This window comes from Rhinoraja longicauda, chromosome 11, assembly GCF_053455715.1.
Source record: "Rhinoraja longicauda isolate Sanriku21f chromosome 11, sRhiLon1.1, whole genome shotgun sequence".
Classification (NCBI taxonomy): domain Eukaryota; kingdom Metazoa; phylum Chordata; class Chondrichthyes; order Rajiformes; family Arhynchobatidae; genus Rhinoraja; species Rhinoraja longicauda.
The window spans coordinates 1,595,372-1,616,172 of NC_135963.1; the positions used below are offsets into that span (position 1 = coordinate 1,595,372).

At 49.4% G+C, this 20,801-nt stretch overlaps 1 protein-coding gene across 1 annotated transcript in view; it reads left to right on the forward strand.

The window, feature by feature from the left end:
- The window catches only part of LOC144598189 (vitellogenin-like), a 55,724-nt gene extending 35,909 nt beyond the window's left edge, over positions 1-19,815 (forward strand). Inside the window, exons 22-33 of the mRNA XM_078408080.1 lie at positions 2,230-2,283; positions 3,302-3,382; positions 4,809-5,024; positions 6,015-6,157; positions 7,944-8,073; positions 9,058-9,187; positions 11,152-11,344; positions 13,446-13,537; positions 15,419-15,513; positions 17,255-17,405; positions 17,486-17,647; positions 18,834-19,815. Coding sequence (XP_078264206.1) covers positions 2,230-2,283; positions 3,302-3,382; positions 4,809-5,024; positions 6,015-6,157; positions 7,944-8,073; positions 9,058-9,187; positions 11,152-11,344; positions 13,446-13,537; positions 15,419-15,513; positions 17,255-17,405; positions 17,486-17,647; positions 18,834-18,943 — 1,557 coding nt within the window. The 3' untranslated portion in view covers positions 18,944-19,815. The remainder of the gene's footprint in view (positions 1-2,229; positions 2,284-3,301; positions 3,383-4,808; positions 5,025-6,014; positions 6,158-7,943; positions 8,074-9,057; positions 9,188-11,151; positions 11,345-13,445; positions 13,538-15,418; positions 15,514-17,254; positions 17,406-17,485; positions 17,648-18,833) is intronic.
- The last annotated feature ends 986 nt before the right edge of the window (positions 19,816-20,801 follow it).

Here is a 20,801-nt window from a genome sequence, read left to right on the forward strand (position 1 = left end):
GTTTGCACATTCTCCCCGTGACCTGCGTGGGATTTCTCTGAGATCTTAGGTTTCCTCCCACACTCCAAAGACGTGCAGGTTTGTAGGTTAATTGGTTTGGTAAATGTAAACATTGTCCCTAGTGGGTATAGGATAGTGTTAATGTGCGGGGATCGCTGGTCGGCGCGGACCCGGTGGGCCGAAAGGGCCTGTTTCCGCACTGTATCTAAACTAAAACAATGATCAGCCACGATCACATTGAATGGAGGTGCTGGCTCGAAGGGCCGAATGGCCTACTCCTGCACCTATTGTCTATTGTCTATTGTCTATTGTTTATTGTCTATTGTCTAAGTCTTGATCAGAACAACACAGAACCAGAGGGTAAATACACAGAGTCCTTTAACCAGAGTAGAGGGATCAAAAACAAGAGGGCATACTGTATGTTTAAGGTGCCTGGAGAAAGATTCAACAGAACCAATAGATAAGTCAACTGTCTTTTCTCATCCTATGAATCCATGAGATCTTCTTATCGAGTCCACATCACAAGATTGCAAATTGTTCATCCAGAGCTGAACATACTTCTCGGCATCTGCCGGTCTTGTGCGTCTTGTGCGTCTTGTGCGTGGCGGTGGAAAGATTGGTGGAAGCAGGGCCGCAACGTCAACGCTCTTTCCTTGACCCTGTCCTTGAGACGTCACCCACAGACGGCAACGTGATGACGTTTCCAGACAATCTTATTTACAAAGGCTCCAACAGTCAAGAGTGTTTCATTGTCGTGTGTCCCAGATAGGACAATGACATCCTTACTTGCAGCTGCACAACACAATATGTGAACATAGTGCACGGTAAACTATAGAATAAACATGAAAAAATGGTCAGTGTGTGTGTGAACACATACTCACACATACACATATATATATAGATCATGTGTGTGTATATATATATATATATATATGTGTATGTATATATATATGTGCATATATCTGTAGGTATATATATGTGTGTGTGTATATATATGTATATACATATTCACAAAATGCTGGAGTAACTCAGCAGGTCAGGCAGCATCTTGGGAGAGAAGGAATGGGCGACGTTTCGGGTCGAGACCCTTGAAGGGTCTCGACCCGAAACGTCACCCATTCCTTCTCTCCCGAGATGCTGCCTGACCTGCTGAGTTACTCCAGCATTTTGTGAATAAATACCTTCGATTTGTACCAGCATCTGCAGTTATTTTCTTATATATATACATACATACATATACATATGTATATATATATATATATGTACATACATACATATACATATGTATATATATATATATATATATGTGTGTATATGTATATGTATATGTATATGTATATGTATATATCTATATACTATTAAAACAAAGATCTTGTATGTATATATATTTCACTGATGTCGGCTGATGTCGGAAAAACGGTAAACCGTAGCGCCACAATTTTTGCACCACCTTAATCACAACGCAGATAGCTACTAGAAAATGATATTTTTATTTAATTCGGTCGTATATTTTTTAAGTTAAAGAGGTTTAAAAGATAAAACGTTTTTTTTCTAAGCCTTTTATTGAAGGCCTTCAGTGTGTGACGTCACAATACCCCTGTGAGATGAGCTAGAGCTGACTGGGAAAAGGGGAGGTCCCCCTCCCTTCCCTCTCCACCCTCACTCCATCCTCACCTCCCCCCTCACCCCCCCTCTCTCCCCCCAAGCTCCCTCCCCCCTCCACTCCTCGCCCCCCCCATCTCTCCTCACCCTCCCCCCCTTTCTTCCCCCATTCCCTTCTCAAAACCTCAATCCATGGTGTGGGGAGAGTAAGAGTGGGGAAGGGGGAGGAGAAAATGGGGGGTGTGGGGACGGGCCCAACGGGCCCTCTTTGCTAGTGTATATATATATATATATATATATATGTATATATATATATAGGGAGAGAGAGAGAGCATATATATGATCGGTGCTGTCTGTACGGAGTTTGTACGTTCTCCCCGTAGGTTTTCTCTGAGATCTTTGATTTCCTCCCACTTTCCAAAGATGTACAGGTTTGTAGGTTAATTGGTTTGGTAAATGTAAAAATTGTCCCCAGTGGGTATAGGATAGTGTTAGTGTGCGGGGATCGCTGGTCGGCGCGGACCCGGTGGGCCGAAAGGGCCTGTTTCCACGCTGTATCTCTAAACTCTATACTCTGTTGCTAAGAATGTACAATGTGGTTAATTCTTCTATTGTACATTTCCACAGAGAACAACCAGGGACTTCTTCGAAATGAAGTTCAACTCAGTTCACACCAGTGAGGTAAGTTAACATTTCTGTGTGATGCGGACGGAGGCCATTTGGTCCATCAAGTCCGTACTAGCTCACACAATAATCACATTCTCTATTTTTGTGCATTACTTTTCCCTGTGACTTTTCTCCCCTTATTCCCCCAAACTCTCTCCCCCCCCTCAATCATTCTATCCCCTCACTCACACACAGGGCAAATGTTGGGAAGTCAGCAGAGTGATACAGTGTGGAAACAGGCCCTTCGGCCCAACATGCCCACACCGACCAACATGTCCCAGCCACACTAGTCCCACCTGCCTACGTTTGGCCCATATCCCTCCAAACCTGTCCTATCCATGTACCTGTCCAACTGTTTCTTAAACGTGTGATAGTCTCAGCCTCAACTACCTCCTCTGGCAGCTCGTACCATACACCCACCTCTTTCTCCTTTAAACCTATGTCCTCTGGTCCTTAATTCCCCTACTCTGGGCAAGAGACTCAGTACAAGAGACTTGGTGCTGGCTCGAAGGGCCAAATGGCCTATTTTCTATGTTTCTATGTTACATCTACCCGATCTATTCTTATAATTTTATGCATCTCTATAAGATCATCCCTCATCCTCCTGCGCTCCATGAAATAGAGACCCAGCCTGCTCAACCTCTCCCTGTAACTCACACCCTCTAGTCATAAATTTATCCTCATAAATCCTCTCTGCACCATTTCCAGCTTGACAGCATCTTTCCTGTACCATGATGCCCAGAACTGAACAGATACTCTAAATGCGGTCTCACCAAATGCGGTCTCATACAACTGATTGAGTTATCGTAGCATCACCATTGATGGTTTAGTGGATGGTGAAGAAAGTTATTTTGAATGAATGAATAAGTTTATTGGCCAAGTATGCATATACAAGGAATGTGCCTTGGTGCTCCGCTCACAAATGGCAACACAAACACACATTAAGATTACGACAGGGTCTCGATGAACTACTTCAAGCTTGAGTCTGTGCTGTTCTAAGCACAGATTAGCCTCATTATCTTTGTGATTGCAGGTAGCAAGCAAGAGGCAATCAGCTGGAAGATTAAGCTCGGAGACCAGGCAGCAGCACAGCAGTAGTCAATCTTCTGAAGAGGTTTGTTTCACATGTTGGCACGGTGGTACAGCGGGTAGAGCTGCTGCCTCACGGCGCCAGAGACCCGGGTTCCATCCCAACTGCGGGTGCTGTCTGTACAGAGTTTGTACTTTCTACCCGTGACCTGCGTGGGTTTTCTCCGGGTGCTCCGGTTTCCTCCCACACTCCAAAGACGTGCATGTTTGTAGGTTAAGTGGCTTCTGTAAATTGCAAATCATAATCATAATCATACTTTATTACCCAAGTATGTTTTGTAACATACGAGGAATTTCATTTGCCACACAGTCATAACAATAAAAAGCAACAAAACACACAAAATACATTTTAACCTGAACATCCACCACAGTGACTCCTCCACATTCCTCCGGGCCTACACTGTCCGGGCCTACACTGTCCGGGCCTACACTGTCCGGGCCTGCACTGTCCTGGCCTGCACTGTCCGGACCTACACTGTCCGGGCCTACACTGTCCGGGCCTGCAGTGTCCGGGCCTACACTGTCCGGGCCTGCAGAGTCCGGGCCTACACTGTCCGGGCCTGCAGCGTCCGGGCCTGCAGAGTCCAGGCCTACACTGTCCGGGCCTGCACTGTCCGGGCCTGCACTGTCCGGGCCTGCACTGTCCGGGCCTGCACTGTCCGGGCCTGCACTGTCCGGGCCTGCACTGTCCGGGCCTGCACTGTCCGGGCCTCCACTGTCCGGGCCTGCAGAGTCCGGGCCTGCACTGTCCGGGCCTACACTGTCCGGGTCTGCACTGTCCTGGCCTGCACTGTCCGGGCCTACACTGTCCGGGCCTACACTGTCCGGGCCTGCACTGTCCGGGCCTGCACTGTCCGGGCCTACACTGTCCGGGCCTGCAGCGTCCGGGCCTGCAGCGCCTTCCCGGGCCTAATACGGGACAAGGGCGGTCCCGTACAGGCAAATCAATTTAACTCAAAATACGAGATGTCCCGGCTAATACGGGACAGTTGCCAACCCTACCTGTACTGGACTGTAACATCTTTCCTTTACATCTTTCCTACCTATTTTCCTTATGATTTTAAACACTGCAGTGCTCAGAATAAATTGGGCAGCATCTACCCAAATGTTATGAAGCCACAGCATGAAATCCATCTCCTTGTTCACTGTTCTGCACGTTACAATAAACTAAAACTGAAACTGAAATGGAATTTCTGTCGAATTCTCTGCCACAGAAGGCAGTGGAGGCCCATTCACTGGATGTATTCAAGAGTTACTGTCGATAGAGCTCTTAGGGCTAATGGAATCAAGGGATATGGGGAGAAAGCAGGAACGGGGTACTGATTGTGGATGATCAGCCATAATCATATTGAATGGCGGTGCTGGCTCGAAGGGCTGAATGGCCTCCTCCTGCACCTATTGTCTATGTTTCTATGAACTGAAACTGAACTGGTGTTTCTGTACAATTACAGCTGCTGTTGGAGGAGCTGGGAGCACCCACACTCACCATCATTGCCAAAGCCACCAGGTCTGATGGCAGGCTGCAGGGCTACCAGCTGTCCGGTGCGATGGGCAGTGCCAGGGCCAGTGCCAGGGCCAGGGTACAGCTGCGCATTGTGGAACTGGCAGAGGGCAGCCGCTGGAAGATGTGTGTGGATGCTGCCAGTCCCAGCCCACACAAGGCCATGGTAAGGCACAACACAACCGGGACACACAAAGCCATGGTGGTGTGCATGTAATATACAGGTGATGGTGGTGTGCACGGTGATGGTGGTGTACAGGTAATATACAGGTGATAGTGGTATGCAGGGTGATGGTGGTGTACAGGTGATGGTGGTGTACAGGTGATGGTGGTGTACAGGTGATGGTGGTGTACAGGTGATATACAGGTGATGGTGGTGTACAGGTGATATACAGGTGATGGTGGTGTACAGGTGATGGTGGTGTACAGGTGATGGTGGTGTACAGGTAATATACAGGTGATGGTGGTGTACAGGTGATATACAGGTGATGGTGGTGTACAGGTGATGGTGGTGTACAGGTAATATACAGGTGATGGTGGTGTACAGGTGATATACAGGTGATGGTGGTGTGCACGGTGATATACAGGTGATGGTGGTGTGCATGTAATATACAGGTGATGGTGGTGTACAGGTGATGGTGGTGTACAGGTGATATACAGGTGATGGTGGTGTACAGGTGATATACAGGTGATGGTGGTGTGCACGGTGATGGTGGTGTACAGGTGATATACAGGTGATGGTGGTGTACAGGTAATATACAGGTGATGGTGGTATGCAGGGTGATGGTGGTGTACAGGTGATATACAGGTGATGGTGGTGTACAGGTAATATACAGGTGATGGTGGTATGCAGGGTGATGGTGGTGTACAGGTGATATACAGGTGATGGTGGTGTACAGGTGATGGTGGTGTACAGGTAATATACAGGTGATGGTGGTGTACAGGTGATATACAGGTGATGGTAGTGTACAGGTGATGGTGATGGAGGGGTAATGTACGGGCAATAGTGATGCATGTGGCATGATCTGCTCCATCTCTCCCATCTTTCCTCTCCACGTTCTGCATCCACACGAGAACCAGTTTGGTTTCTCCAGACAGATGCACCAATGTCACCTTGACTGTGGAAGTGTTTTATTTTGTGTTTTACTTTGTCCAGGTGATGTTCAGATGGGGTGAGAATTGCCGGAGGTACCGGCTGGGATCCCAGGCATCGCTGGGCTACCTTGCGCACTTCCCAGCTATCAAAATAAAAACCACATGGGACTCAATTCCAGAGGGATGTGTCACTGGAGGAGCGGTGTAAGAATTGTGACATTTATGTTTCTATAAGTCATAGGAGTGGAGTTAGGCCATTCGGCCCATCAAGTCTACTCCGCCATTCAATCATGGCTGATCTATCTCTCCCCCCTGACCCCATTCTCCTTCCTTCTCCCCACAACCTCGCCTGGTCTTAACTTTAACCAGGAACCTTTCAATCTGGCTTGGCCTCCACAGCCGTCTGTGGCAATGAATCCCACAGATTCACCACCCTCTGGCTGAAGAAATTCCTCCTCATCTCCTTCCTAAAGGAACGTCCTTTAATTCTGAGGCTGTGCCCTCTGGTCCGAGACTCTCCCACTAGTGGAAACATCCTCTCCACATCCACTCTATCCAGGCCACTCACTATTCGGCAAGTTTCAATGAGGTCCACCCTCATCCTGCTAAACTCCAGCGAGTACAGGCCCAGTGCCAACAAATATTTAAATCTGATCAACGATCAATGATACTTTATGGTCATATGTACCCAGGAACTGTCACATGCTTTGTTTTGCGAACAACCCAGTAAATTCATCCACACACCTCAACCAGGCAGCGCACAAGTGTCATCTGAAGAAGGGTCTCAACCCGAAACGTCACCCATTCCTTCTCCCCAGAGGTGCTGCCTGTCCCGCTGAGTTACTCCAGCATTTTGTGTCTATCTTCCGTACACAAGTGTCACCATGCTTTGGTGCCGGCAAAGTTTCAAAAGTTCACCAAACAATCCTTACTGCCTGCCTCTGCCAACTAGAAACATAGAACATAGGTGCAGGAGGAGGCCATTCGGCCCTTTGAGCCAGCACCGCCATTCATTGTGATCATGGCTGATCATTCACAATCAGTAACCCGTGCCTGCCTTCTCCCCATACCCCTTGATTCCACTAGCCCCCAGAGTATCTAACTCTCTTTTAAATTCAGCCATGTGGCAGCACTCAACTCCCCCTCCATTCCCCTTCCCCTCCCCTGCCCTGACACGACCCCATCGTTCTTGACAGCCCTCCTCTCTCTCCCTTGCCCCCCCCTCTCTCTCCCTCGGCCCCCCCCTCTCACCCTCCCTCCCCCCTCTCTCTCCCTTACCCCCCCTCTGTGACGGTCCCCCTCTCTCTCCCTCTCCCCCTCCCCCCCCTCTCCCTCCCTCCCCCTTCTCTCTCCCTTACCCCCCCCTCTCTGTGATGGTCCCCCTCTCTCTCTCCCTCGTCCCCCCCTCTCCATGGCAGCCCCCTCTCTCTCCCTTGCCCCCCCTCTCTCTCCCCCCCCTCACCCTCCCCCCCTCACCCTCCCTCCCCCCCCTCTCTCCCTTGCCCCCCCTCTCTGTGATGGCCCCCCTCTCTCTCTCTCTCCCTCGCCCCCCCCTCTCTCTCTCTCAGCCCCCCCTCTCTGTGATGGCCCCCCTCTCTCTCTCCCTCGCCCCCCCCCCCCTCTCCATAGCGGCCCCCCTCTCTCTCCCTCGCCCCCCTCTCTCTCCCTCGCCCCCCTCCCCCCCCTCTCACCCTCCCTCCCCCCCTCTCTCTCTCTCAGCCCCCCCTCTCTGTGATGGCCCCCCTCTCTCTCTCCCTCGCCCCCCCCCTCTCCATAGCGGCCCCCCTCTCTCTCCCTCGCCCCCCTCTCTCTCCCTCGCCCCCCTCCCCCCCCTCTCACCCTCCCTCCCCCCCTCTCTCTCTCTCAGCCCCCCCTCTCTGTGATGGTCCCCCTCTCTCTCTCCCTCGCCCCCCCCCCTCTCTCCATGGCGGCCCCCCTCGATCCACTGTTTTTTCATCCACGATGCTAATATAATCTTTCTTTTAACCAGCGTTGGGGCATCTGCTGCCTATCTTCTGGGATTTTCCAACCAATTTAAAACCAATCCTTCTCGTCAGATCACACAGCTGATTGCCCTGACTTCTCCATGGACCATTGACACAGTCGTCAAGCTACCCAGGGTAAGGTCTACTCCAGTTACCTCTCCTTAAGCCGTCTCCAGGTCTCACTGGGAGGTACCTTCACCTTATCTGGGTCATCTTGAATATCACAAGGAATCGCAGAGTGTTAGAGATACAGCACGGAAACAGGCCCTTCGGCCCACCGGGTCCACGCCGACCAGCGATCCCCACACACTAACACTATCCTACACCCATTAGGGACAATTTGTACATTTATACCAAGCCAATTAACCTACAAACCTGCACGTCTTTGGAGTGTGGGAGGAAACCTAAGATCTCAGAGAAATCCCACGCAGGTCACGGGGAGAACGTACAAACTCCGTACAGACAGCACCCGTAGTCGGGATGGAACCCGGGTCTCCGGCGCTGCATTCGCTGTAAGGCAGCAACTCTACCGCTGCGCCACCGTGACCACCCACGTTGTGGTTGTAGCCCAGTTCATCACATAGTCCAGACACCGCACCCCATCCACTCTGTCTACACTTCATACTGCCTCAGGCAAGCAGCCAATATAATCAAGGAGCTTGGCACCCTCCGGCCATTCCCTCTTCCCCCCCACTCCTGTCACGCACAAAATGCAAAGGGTCTGGAAAGTGCGTTCAGCCAGATTCAAAGGCAACCTCTTCCCCCATTGGTTTTTGTTCAGGGATACAGCGTGGAAACGGGCCCTTCAGCCCTCCGAGTCCGTGCTGACCAACGTTCACCCGTACACCAGTTCTATGCTACACACACACTGGGGGCAACTTACAGAAGCCAATTAACCTGCAAACCTGCACGCCTTTGGGATGTGGGAGGAAACCGGAGCACCCGGAGGAAACCCACGTGGTCACGGGGAGAACGTGCAGACTCCATACAGACAGCACCCGTAGTCGGGATGGAACCCGGGTCTCTAGCGCCGTGAGGCAGCAGCTCTACCCGCTGCGCCACCATGCCACACGCACACCGTACACATGGCAATAATAAACCAAGGTGTTTGTGTTGCAGGTCACCCTCTATTACCAAGGCTTTGAGTTGCCTTTGCCACTCCGTGTTCCTGCGATGGAGACCATGGTCAGATCTCAAGGCTTTGAGAGCATTGCTGAAATTCCACAACTTCTGCTGACAATGAACCAAAGTAAATATTATTTCTCCGCCTCTCCCCTTCGAATCATCCCATGTACCATACACCCGAACGGCTTTCACGTGAGAAAACCATGAAGCTGCAAAAGGTCCCGAGAATTTGGATGAAAACGCACAGGGCAAGATTGCAGATGATACGAAAGTGGGTGGTATTGCAGATAGTGAAGATGGTTGTGAACGATTGCAGCAGGATCTGTATCGATTGACCAGGTGGGCGGAGGAATGGTTGATGGGATTTAATGCAGAGAAATGTGAGGTGTTGCATTTTGGAAAATCTAACATGGGCAGGACCTACACAATAAATGGTAGGGCTCTGGGAAGTGTGTTGTAGAGCAGATGGATCTGGGAGTGCAGGTGCATAATTCCCTGAAGGTCGAGTCGCAGTTAGATCGGATGGTCAAAAAGGCTTTTGGCACATTGGCCTTCATCAGTCAGAGTATTGAGTATAGAAGTCGGGAGGTCATGTTGCAGTTGTAGAAGACGTTGGTGAGACCGCATTTAGAGTATTGTGTTCAGTTCTGGGCACCATGTTATAGGATAGATGTGGTCAAGCTGGAAAGGGTTCAGAGATTTACGAGGATGTTGCCAGGACTAGAGGGTGTGAGCTCCAGGGAGAAGTTGAGTTGGCTGGGACTCTATTCCATGGAGCGCAGGAGGATGAGGGGTGATCTTGTAGAGGTGTATGAAATAGATAGGGTGAATGCACAGTCTTTTTCCCAGGGTAGTGGAATCAAGAACTAGAGGTGAGAGGGGGAAGATTTAATAGGAACCTGAGGGGGAACTCTTTCACTCAGAGGGTGGTGGGTGTATGGAACGAGCTGCCGGAGGTGGTAGTTGAGGCAGGGGGCATATGTATATATTCCACTACACTCTGTTACAAAAAAAAACCTGTAGAAACAGTGGAGAAAGTGAAATAAATATTTATCAGATAACATGATCTTATTTTCCATATCACAAAATGGATACAGAATTTCTGAGATTAAATTGACACTACAACCATAACTGCTGATCATTTCAACTGCTTATTTCGAACGGAAAGGTTTTAAAGATGAGCATAGAATATAGAACATTGTACAGAAATAGACCTTTCGGTCCACATTGTCCATGAAGAACATTTTGCAAAATTAAACTGATCTTGTCTGCCTGCACGTGATCCATATCCCTCTATTCCCTGCATGTCCACGTGTCTATCTAAAAGCCTCTTAAACCCCACTACAGTATCTGCCTCCGCCACTACCCCTGGCAGCGCGTTCCAGGCCCCCACCCCCCTCTGTGTAATAAAACTTGCCCCGCACAACCCTTTAAACTTTGACCCCTCTAGCGTTAAAGCCAACAAGAGTTTATAACAATCAGGATTGTTCTGGTTATGGTTTGGGAAGGACCTTAGAGAGAAGGACTGTTGAACTGATGGCTTAGTTTAGTTTAGTTCAGAGATAAGGTGCAGAAACAGGCCCTTCGGCCCACCGAGTCCGTGCCGACAAGCGACCACTGCACACTGACACTATCCTACACACACTAGGGACAATTTACAATTTTACCAAAGTCAATTAACCTACAAACCTGCATGTTTTTGGAGTGTGGGAGGAAACCAGAGCACCCGGAGAAAACCCACGCGGTCACGGGGGAGAACGTGCAAACTCCGTACAGACAGCACCCGTAGTCAGGATGGAACCCGGGTCTCTGGCGCTATGAGGCAGCAGCTCTACCTGCTGCGCCACCGTGCCGCTCCAAGTCAATGTTATTGAAGTGTTTGAGAAGGTTGAGAGAAGATGCTTTTCCTTGTGGTCATAGCTATAAACTTTCATGAACAAATCCAGCAGATCCTGAGAGATGAGGACATTTCTCCCACAAAGATGGACGTTGGTGAAAAGGGAATTTGGAAACTGTGAACAAGAGAAAGTCAAATCTACTGGCCCGGACATTTCACTAAACTGTAGATTCTGCTTTCTTCTTCTGCAGGGGAATGTGTTGCCAAAAATGACCAGGTTGTCACTTTTGACAGCAACGAGCTGAGTTACAAAATACCCAATGACTGTTTCTACGTTCTGGCCAAAGACTGCTCTACTTCTCCGACCTTCGTGTTGTTAATGAGGCGTGCGCAGGATCAGACGGACAAGAAGGGAATCAAACTGCTCCTGTCAGCGCCCAACACGTAAGTAACCAACACTCTTAGATGTTAGGACGGCACGGTGGGGCAGCGGGTAGAGCTGCTGTCTCACAGCGCCAGAGACCCGGGTTCCATCCTGACTACGGGTGCGTGTACGTGACCACGTGGGTTTTCTCCAGGAGCTCCGGTTTCCTCCCACACTCCAAAGACGTAGAGGTTTGTAGGCTAATTTGCTTCTGTAAATTGTAAATTGTAAATTGGATCTCATAGAAGCATATAAAATTCTTAAGGGATTGGACAGGCTAGATGCAGGAAGAATGTTCCCCATGCTGGGGGAGTCCAGAACCAGGGGTCACAGTTTAAGAATAAGGGGCAGGCTATTTAGGACTGAGATGAGGAAAAACCTTTTTTCACCCAGAGAGTTGTGAATCTGTGGAATTCTCTGCCACAGAAGGCAGTGGAGGCCAATTCACTGGATGTTTTCAAGAGAGTTAGATTGAGCTCTTGGGGCTAATGGATTCAAGGGATATGGGGAGAAAGCAGGAACGGAGTACTGAATTTGGATGATCATCCATAATCATATTAAATGGCGGTGCTGGCTCGAAGGGCCGAATGGTCTATTCCTGCACCTATTTTCAATGTTTCTATGACCTCAGTGTGTAGGATGCGTGCTAGTGTATGGGGTGATTGCTGATGGGCCGAAAGGCCTACTTCTGCGCTGTATCTCTGAAGTACTATGTCAGATTGTACGGATTGGAAAGGTTTCGAGGGATTGGGGTATTAATGGTTCAACAACCATCAGGCTATTAAACATTTCAACCTCCAAATAAACTCCGAACTACATTGACTTAGGGGGCACTATTATTATCTGTGTTTTTATATATACTGGACTTTTTGTCATTTATTCTGATGCTTTACAGAGTATTATGTTCACAGACATTGTGATGTTGCCGGTAAGAATTGTCATTGTTCCGTTTTGGGACTTATGACAAAAAGCACTTGACCCTTGACTCAGACAGCAGCTCAGAAACATGGCAATGATTGCCTCTTCCTTTCCACCACACACTCTCCCCTAATTTGATGAGACCGCACTTGGAGTATTGTGTTCAGTTTAGGCCACCCTTCTACAGGAAAAATGCCATGAAACTGGAAAGGCTGCAGAGAAGATTCTTGAAGATGTTGCCTGGACTCGAGAGCCTGAGTTACAGGGAGAGGTTAACAGGCTAGGACATTAGTCCTTGGACTGCAGGAGGCTGAGGGGGTGGTCATTGAAATTCAGAATAGTGAAAGGCCTGGATAGAATGGATGTACTATGTGTGTGTGTGTGTGTGTGGGGGGGTGGGCGGGGGGGTGGGTGGGCGGGGGTGATTTACTGTAAAATTGTCTCTTCCGAACGGAGACCCGACCTTTTTTTCTGTGTCGTGTCTCCGTTCCCGCTGCGGCCTACCATCGGCCTAACGCCTGGAGCTGTCGGCCTCCTGCTGGGACCACCTGGGGCTCTGGTTCGCAGAGCCCACGGACTGGACTTACCATCTGCGGAGCTGGCTGCCTGCGGATGCTGTGGTGGCACTGCGAGTGTGGCTGCGAATCGCCTTAAGGGCCTTAAGAAGGGTACGGAGCAAATGGAACTAGCTTATGTGGGACACCTTGGTCGGCATGGATGAGTTGGGTTGAAGCTAGGGTCGCCAACTGTACCGTATTAGCCGGGACATCCCGTATTTTGGGCTAAATTGGTTTGTCCCGTACAGGACGGCCTTGTCCCATATTAGGCCCAGACGGCTCTGTAGGCCCGGACGCTGTAGGCCCGGACACTGTAGGCCCGGACGCTGTAGGCCCGGACGCTGTAGCCCAGGGGCCGCATTAGTCCCGGACAGTATAGGCCCGGGCGCCGCCTAACGGAGGTTGCGTAGCAACCCGCCTCGCGGCCCGGATGGTTACCTTTGGTGGAACGGGGGCACATGGCCGCTGGCTGGGTGAGGTCACGTGGGGCGCGGGGCGGTGACATCACCTTTTGTCCCTTATTTGGGAGTGAGGAAGTTGGCAACCCTACTTGGCATGGACGAGTTGGGCTGAAGGGCCTGTCTCCGTGCTGTGTGACTCTATAATTCCACTGACACTGTGCTGTTTCTGTGCTTAACTTTGCCAGCGTTATTGAAGCGTTTCCCACACGGGATGGCGTGAAGGTCTCGGTGGATTCTGTTGAAACCCCTCTGGGTGAACAACCACAGGTGGTGAAAGGTGAGGCAGGGTGACGGGGACACGGGCGATGTTTATTTACCATTTATTTCAAGAGGACTAGAATACAAAAACAATGCTGAGGCTCGATAAGGCGCTGGTCAGGCCGCATTTGGAGTACAGTGAACAAATTTTGGGCCCCGTATCAGAGGAAGGATGTGCTGGCTCTGGAGAGGGTCCAGAGGAGGTTTACAAGAGCGATCCCAGGAATGAGTGGGTTAACCTATGATGAGCGTTTGTGGGCACTGGAGTTTAGAAGGATGAGGGGGGACTTCATTGAAACTTATAGAATAATGAAAGGCTTGGATAGAGTGGATGTGGAGAGGATGTTTCCACTAGTGGGAGAGTCTAGGACCAGAGGGCACAGCCTCAGAATAAAAGGATGTACCTTTAAAAAGGAGAAGAGGAGGAATTTCTTTAGTCAGAGGTTGGTGAATCTGTGGAATTCTTTGCCACAGAAGGCTATGGAGGCCAAGTCAGTGGGTATTTTTAAGGCAGATATTGACAGATTCTTGATCAGTGCGGGTGTCAGGGGTTATTGGGAGAAGGCAGGAGAATGGGGTTAGGAGGGAGAGATAGATCAGCCATGATTGAATGACGGAGTAGACTTGATGGGCCGAATGGCCTAGTTCTGCCATTATGAGCATCTTATTGTCTTAAATGAACATCTTTATCTTCAAGGGTCTGTGAACGTTCAGAATTCTTCCCCTTACGGAGAGCGTGGAGATGCAAGTCAAGGTTGAGATTAAGAGGGTGGAATTCATTGCCATAGACGGCTGTTGAGGCCAAGTCAGTGGATATTTTTAAGGCAGAGATAGATAGATTCTTGATTAGCACAGGTGTCTGGGGTTATGGGGGGAAGGCAGGAGAATGGGGTTAGGCGGGATAGATCAGCTATGATTGAATGGCGGAGTAGCATCAATGGGCCGAATGGCCTAATTCTACTCCTATAACCTGTGAACCAAAATGTCACCAAATATCTAAGATGGCTCCAAAGCCAGGCGACTCTTTGCATGCTGGTCCCAGATGGCTCCAAAACCAGGCGACTCTTTGCATGCTGGTCCCAGATGGCTCCAAAACCAGGCGACTCTTTGCATGCTGGTCCCAGATGTGGATCTGCTATCATTTATTACAGTCCCTCCACTCTTAAATCTTTATTTACCGTTATTCCCTTTATCCTGTGTCTGCACACTGTGGACAGCTTGATTGCAATCATGTCTAGTCTTTCCGCTAACTGGATAGCACGCAACAACAAAGCTTTTCACTGTACCTCGTACACGTGACAATACTAAACTAAACTAAACCTATCTACAGTATGTTCTCCAGTTAGACACAAAATGCTGGAGTAACTCAGCGGGTCGGGCAGCATCTCTGGATAGAAGGAATGGGTGACGTTTCTGGTCGAGACCCTTCTTCAGATTAGTCAGGGGAATTGGAAACGAGAGATCTCGATGGTGATGTAGAGAGATATAGAACGAATGAATGAAAGATGCAAAAATGTAACAATGATAAAGAAATCAGGCCATTGTTAGGTGAGAACGAGAAGCTGGTGCGATTTAGGAGGGGGAGGGACGAAGAGAGAGGGGATGCCGTGGTTACTTGAAGTTAGAGAAATCATGAATCATACCGCTGGGTTGTAAGCTGCTCAAGCGAAGTATGAGATGTCCATCTTCCGTTTCAAGCAGCACGTGCAGTTCCTCCTCACACACATGTTGCCCAGTTCACTGTTCACTCGCTGAGAATGATCAGCCATGATCACATTGAATGGCGGTGCTGGCTCGAAGGGCCGAATGGCCTCCTCCTGCACCTATTGTCCATTGTCTATTGTTCTTGCACTTCTGTGCAGAGGATGAAAGTACAAACGGCCATCTGCCTGTCTTCCAGGTATCGTGACCATTCACAGGAACAGAACTGCAATCACTCTGCATGCCCCGTCCATCAACATTGAAAGGTTGTACTTCAATGGAGACCAAGTTCAGGTAACTCATAGCGCATGGAACATGGAACACCGAGCAGGACAGCACAGGAACACAATGTTGGTGCCGAACATGACGCCTAGTTGAACTAATCCCCTCTGCCTGCATGTGATCCATATCCCTCCACTGCCTGCATGTGATCCATATCCCTCCACTGCCTGCATGTGATCCATATCCCTCCACTACCTGCATGTGATCCATATCCCTCCACTACCTGCATATCCATGTGCCTATCTAAACACTTGTTAAATACCTCTATGGTATCTGCCTCCACCATCACCCCTGGCAGTGCGTTCCAGGCCCCCACCACTCCCTGTATAAAACACTTGCCCAGCACACCTCCACTAAGCTCTGCCCCTCTCACCTTCAAGCTACGCCATCTTGTCTCTGACATTTCCATGCTGGGAAACAGGTTCTGCCGGTCTATCGTATGATACCTCTCATTATTTTATATACTTCCATCAGCTTTCCCCTCAACCTCCGATGTTACAGAAAGAACTATCTTGGTTTGTCAAACCTTGCTTTATATCTAATAGCCATCAATCAATCTAATACCCATCAATTATAAAAGGACTGAACAAGCTAGATGCAGGAAAGATGTTCCTAATGTTGGGGGAGTCCAGAACCAGGGGCCACAGTCTAAGAATAAAGGGGAGGCCATTTAAAACTGAGGTGAGAAAAAACTTTTTCACCCAGCGAGTTGTGAATTTGTGGAATTCTCTGCCACAGAGGGCAGTGGAGGTCAATTCACTGGATGAATTTAAAAGAGTTAGATATAGGGGCTAGTGGAATCAAGGGATATGGGGAGAAGGCAGGCACGGGTTACTGATTGTGGATGATCAGCCATGATCACAATGAATGGCGGTGCTGGCTCGAAGGGCCGAATGGCCTCCTCCTGCACCTATTTTCTGTTTCTAATCCAAGCAGCATTCTGGTAAAGCTCTCCTGCACCCTCTCTTTAGCCTCCACACCTTTCCTCTGGTGATCCGGTCTAACCAAAGTATTGTAGTCTGAAGAAGGGTCCCAAACTGATACGTTGCCCATCTGTGTTCTCCAGAGATGGTGCCTGATCCACTCAGATACTCCAGCACTTTGTATCTTTGTTTTGTAAACCATCATCTGCAGTTCCTTGCTTTTGTAAGGTTTTATAAATGTATTTATAATGTTTTATAAATTTATTTTAAAAACATTATGGATAGAAGGAACTGCAGACGGTGGCTTACGAACGAAGACACAAAGTGTTGGAGGAACTCATCTAATTCTTAGACACAATGCTTTGACCGATGAAGGGACTAGAAACATAGACAATAGGTGCAGGAGGAGGCCATTTGGCCCTTCCAGTCAGCACCACCATTAATTGTGATCATGGCTGATCATCCACAATCAGTAACCTGTGCCTGCCTTCTCCCCATATCCCTTGATTCCACTAGCCCCTAGAGCTCTATCTAACTCTCTTTTAAATTCATCCAGTGATTTGGCCTCCACTGCCCTCTGTGGCAGAGAATTCCACAAATTCACAACTCTCTGGGTGAAAAAGTTTCTTCTTACCTCAGTTTTAAATGGCCTCCCCTTTATTCTTAGACTGTGGCCCCTGGTTCTGGACTCCCTCAACATTGGGAACATTTTTCCTGCATTTAGCTTGTCCGAGGATACTGTGTCTACTTGCGCTGATTACTAACCGATTATAGCTCTCAGCGGCAACTTTGTCGTTGGACTGTTCTGATGTGTCTGCCTTTGTGTGAAGATCGTCCTGGATCAGATGATGGGCAAGACTTGTGGAATCTGTGGCCTGAACAACGACGAGAAGAAAATGGTCATGCCCAGCCGGGAGGTGGCCAGGGACCAGGAGCATCTCTTTGAGTCTTGGTTGTGCCCAGGATCATCGTGCAAGGATGGTAAGAGGCTCCACCTGCTTGCAAGTCAACACTCCTGCTGCATGCCTCCCCTGACAAACCACACTCTGTTTGTCTTTCAGATTGCAAAGTGAGACGGGACTTTGTGGAACTAGGAACTGTGGTGGAGTTCGAAGGACAGGCATCCAGATGCTATTCTGTTGAACCAGTACAACGGTGTCTGGCAGGATGTACACCAATGGAAACACGCTCCCGTCTTCTCTCCTTCCACTGCTTGTCAGCCAGTGAGTCCACTTACTTCACATCCCATCCGCAACCTTTAAATACACCTGGTGCAGTGGACAACATCCACCGCTTGGCAGCCAGTGATGCATACAACTGATCAAAGTATAACGTTAGACTTGCACTTAAGAGTGAATGGTGAAAGGCCTGGACAGGGTGGATCTGGAGAGGATGTTTCCACCAGTGGGAGAGTCTAGGAACAGAGGCCACAGCCTCAGAATTGAAGGATGTTCCTTTAGGAAGGAGATGAGGAGGAATTTCTTTTGTCAGAGGGTGGTGAATCTGTGGAATTCATTGCCACAGAAGGCCAAGTCAGTGGAGATATTTAAGGCAGAGATAGATAGATTGTTGATTGGTACGGGTGTCAGGGGTTATGGGGAGAAGGCAGGAGAATGGGGTTAGGAGGGAGAGATAGATCAGCCTTAGTAGTGGAGAAGGGTCTCAACACAAAACATCACACTATTCCTTCTCTCCAGAGATGCTGACTGTCCCGCTGAGCAATTCCAGCATTTTGATGGAGTAAAACCGCCACTAGATCAGCCACGATTGAATGGTGGAATAGACTTGATGGGCCGCATGGCCTAATTCTGCTCCTATCACATGGGAACATGAACATAAGGGCAGGAACGCAGCTGGCGAGGGGCATTTGTTCAGGTAACGGACCAGGGACAACAGCACCAAGGACCACAAGAGTTTAGTATAATTTAGTTTACTGTTGTCACATGTACCGAAGTACAGCGAAAAGCTTTGTTGTTGCATTTCACCCAGTCAGCAGGAAGACAATACATGATTACAATCACGCTGTCTACAGATACAGGTACAGGATAGAGGGAACAACGTTTAGTGCAAAATAAAGTCCAGAAAAGTCCAATTAAAGATAGTCCGAGGGTCTCCAATGTGGTAGATGGGAGGTCAGGACTGCTCTCTTGTTGATGGTCAGATGGTTCAATTACCTGATAACAGCCGGGAAGAAACTGTCCCTGAATCTGGAGGGGTGCGTTTTCGCACTTCTGTACTTCTTGCCCGATGGGAGAGGGGAGAAGAGGGAGTGGCCGGGGTGAGACTGGTCCGTGATTATGCTACTGGCCTTTTTTCTGAACCGGTGATCACGGTGAACGGTGGGGGAGGTTCGAGGGGCCGAATGGCCACTGCTATCTGTTACTCACACCCGTGTTAATCTGTCAACAGATCAGACCGTGACCGCCTCTACCATCTCCACCTTCCGCTGGAAGCCCAGACACATGAGCTACCCGACGCTCACCCACACTGACTGCTGGTGCCAGTGTTCCACAGCCTGAGGACCTCCTGTCCAGCCCTGCCTAGACTAGCTCCTCCTCGTCTCCACTGCCCAGCCCTGCCTCACCATGGACATCCAACCCATCATTGATGCTCTGCCCAGCCCTGCCTCACCATGGACATCTTAATCATCATTGATGCTCTGCCCAGCCCTGCCTCACCATGGACATCAACCCATCATTGATGCTCTGCCCAGCCCTACCTCACCATGGACGTCCAACTCATCATTGATCTTGTGCCCAGCCCTACCTCACCATGTGGACATCCTAATCATTGATCTTCTGCCCAGCCCTGCCTCACCATGTGGACATCCAACTCATCATTGATGCTCTGCCCAGCCCTGCCTCACCATGTGGACATCCAACTCATCATTGATGCTCTGCCCAGCCCTGCCTCACCATGTGGACATCCAACCCATCATTGATGCTCCGCCCAGCCCTGCCTCACCATGGACATCCAACTCATCATTGATGCTCTGCCCAGCCCTGCCTCACCATGTGGACATCCAATTCATCATTGATGCTCTGCCCAGCCCTGCCTCACCATGGACATCCAACTCATCATTGATGCTCTGCCCAGCCCTGCCTCACCATGTGGACATCCAACCCATCATTGATGCTCTGCCCAGCCCTGCCTCACCATGGACATCCAACTCATCATTGATGCTCTGCCCAGCCCTGCCTCACCATGTGGACATCCAACCCATCATTGATGCTCTGCCCAGCCCTGCCTCACCATGGACATCCAACCCATCATTGATCTTCTGCCCAGCCCTGCTTGATTGATCTTCTGCTGACTCTATCTGATACCGCGTAATTCATTCTGCAATGCTAAAATCCAAATAAAACAGGTATTTCTCAGCGAATGCCATCAGCATACTTGTCTTGGGTGGTTTCTGTACTCAACATTAGATCCTATCTTCAGCTGCCCAACAGTGAGCTGCCTTCATTCACGAGTATAGTTTAGTTGAGTTTACTTTGTACAGTGTGGTTACAGGCCATTCGACCCACTGAGTCCGCACCGACCACAATCACCCGTACACTAGTTCTATCCCACGCATTAGGGGCAATTTACGGAGATCAATTAACCTACAAACCTGCACGTCTTTGGAATGTGGGAGGAAACTGGAGCTCCCAGAGAAAACCCACGTGGTCACAGGGAGAATGTACAGACAGCACCTGTAATCTGGTTTAGTTTATTGCCACGTGTACCGAGCGAGGTACAGTGAAAAGCTTTTGTTGCGGGCTAACCAGTCAGCAGAAAGACAATACATGATTACAATCGAGCCGTCCACAGTGTACAGATACATGGTAAAAGAAATAACGTTTAGTGCAATGTAAAGCCAGCAAAGTCCGATCAAAGATAGTCCGAGGGTCACCAATGAGGTGGGTAGTAGTTCAGGACTGCTCTCTGGTTGTGGTGGGATGGTTCAGTGGGTCAGGATGGAACCTGGGTCTCTGGTGCTGTCAGGCTGTAACTGTACACCAGACGAAGGGACAGTTGAGTATAGGAGCAAAGAGGTCCCTCTGCAGTTGCACAGGGCCCTAGTGAGACTGCACCTGGAGTACTGTGTGCAGTTTTGTCCTCCAAATTTGAGGAAGGATATTCTTGCTACTGAGGGCGTGCAGCGTAGGTTTACTAGGTTAATTCCCGGAATGGCGGGACTGTCATATGTTGAAAGACTGGAGCGACTAGGCTTGTATACACTGGAATTTAGAAGGATGAGAGGGGATCTTATCGAAACGTATAAGATTATTAAGGGGTTGGACACGTTAGAGGCAGGAAACATGTTCCCAATGTTGGGGGAGTCCAGAACAAGGGGCCACAGTTTAAGAATAAGGGGTAGGCCATTTAGAACGG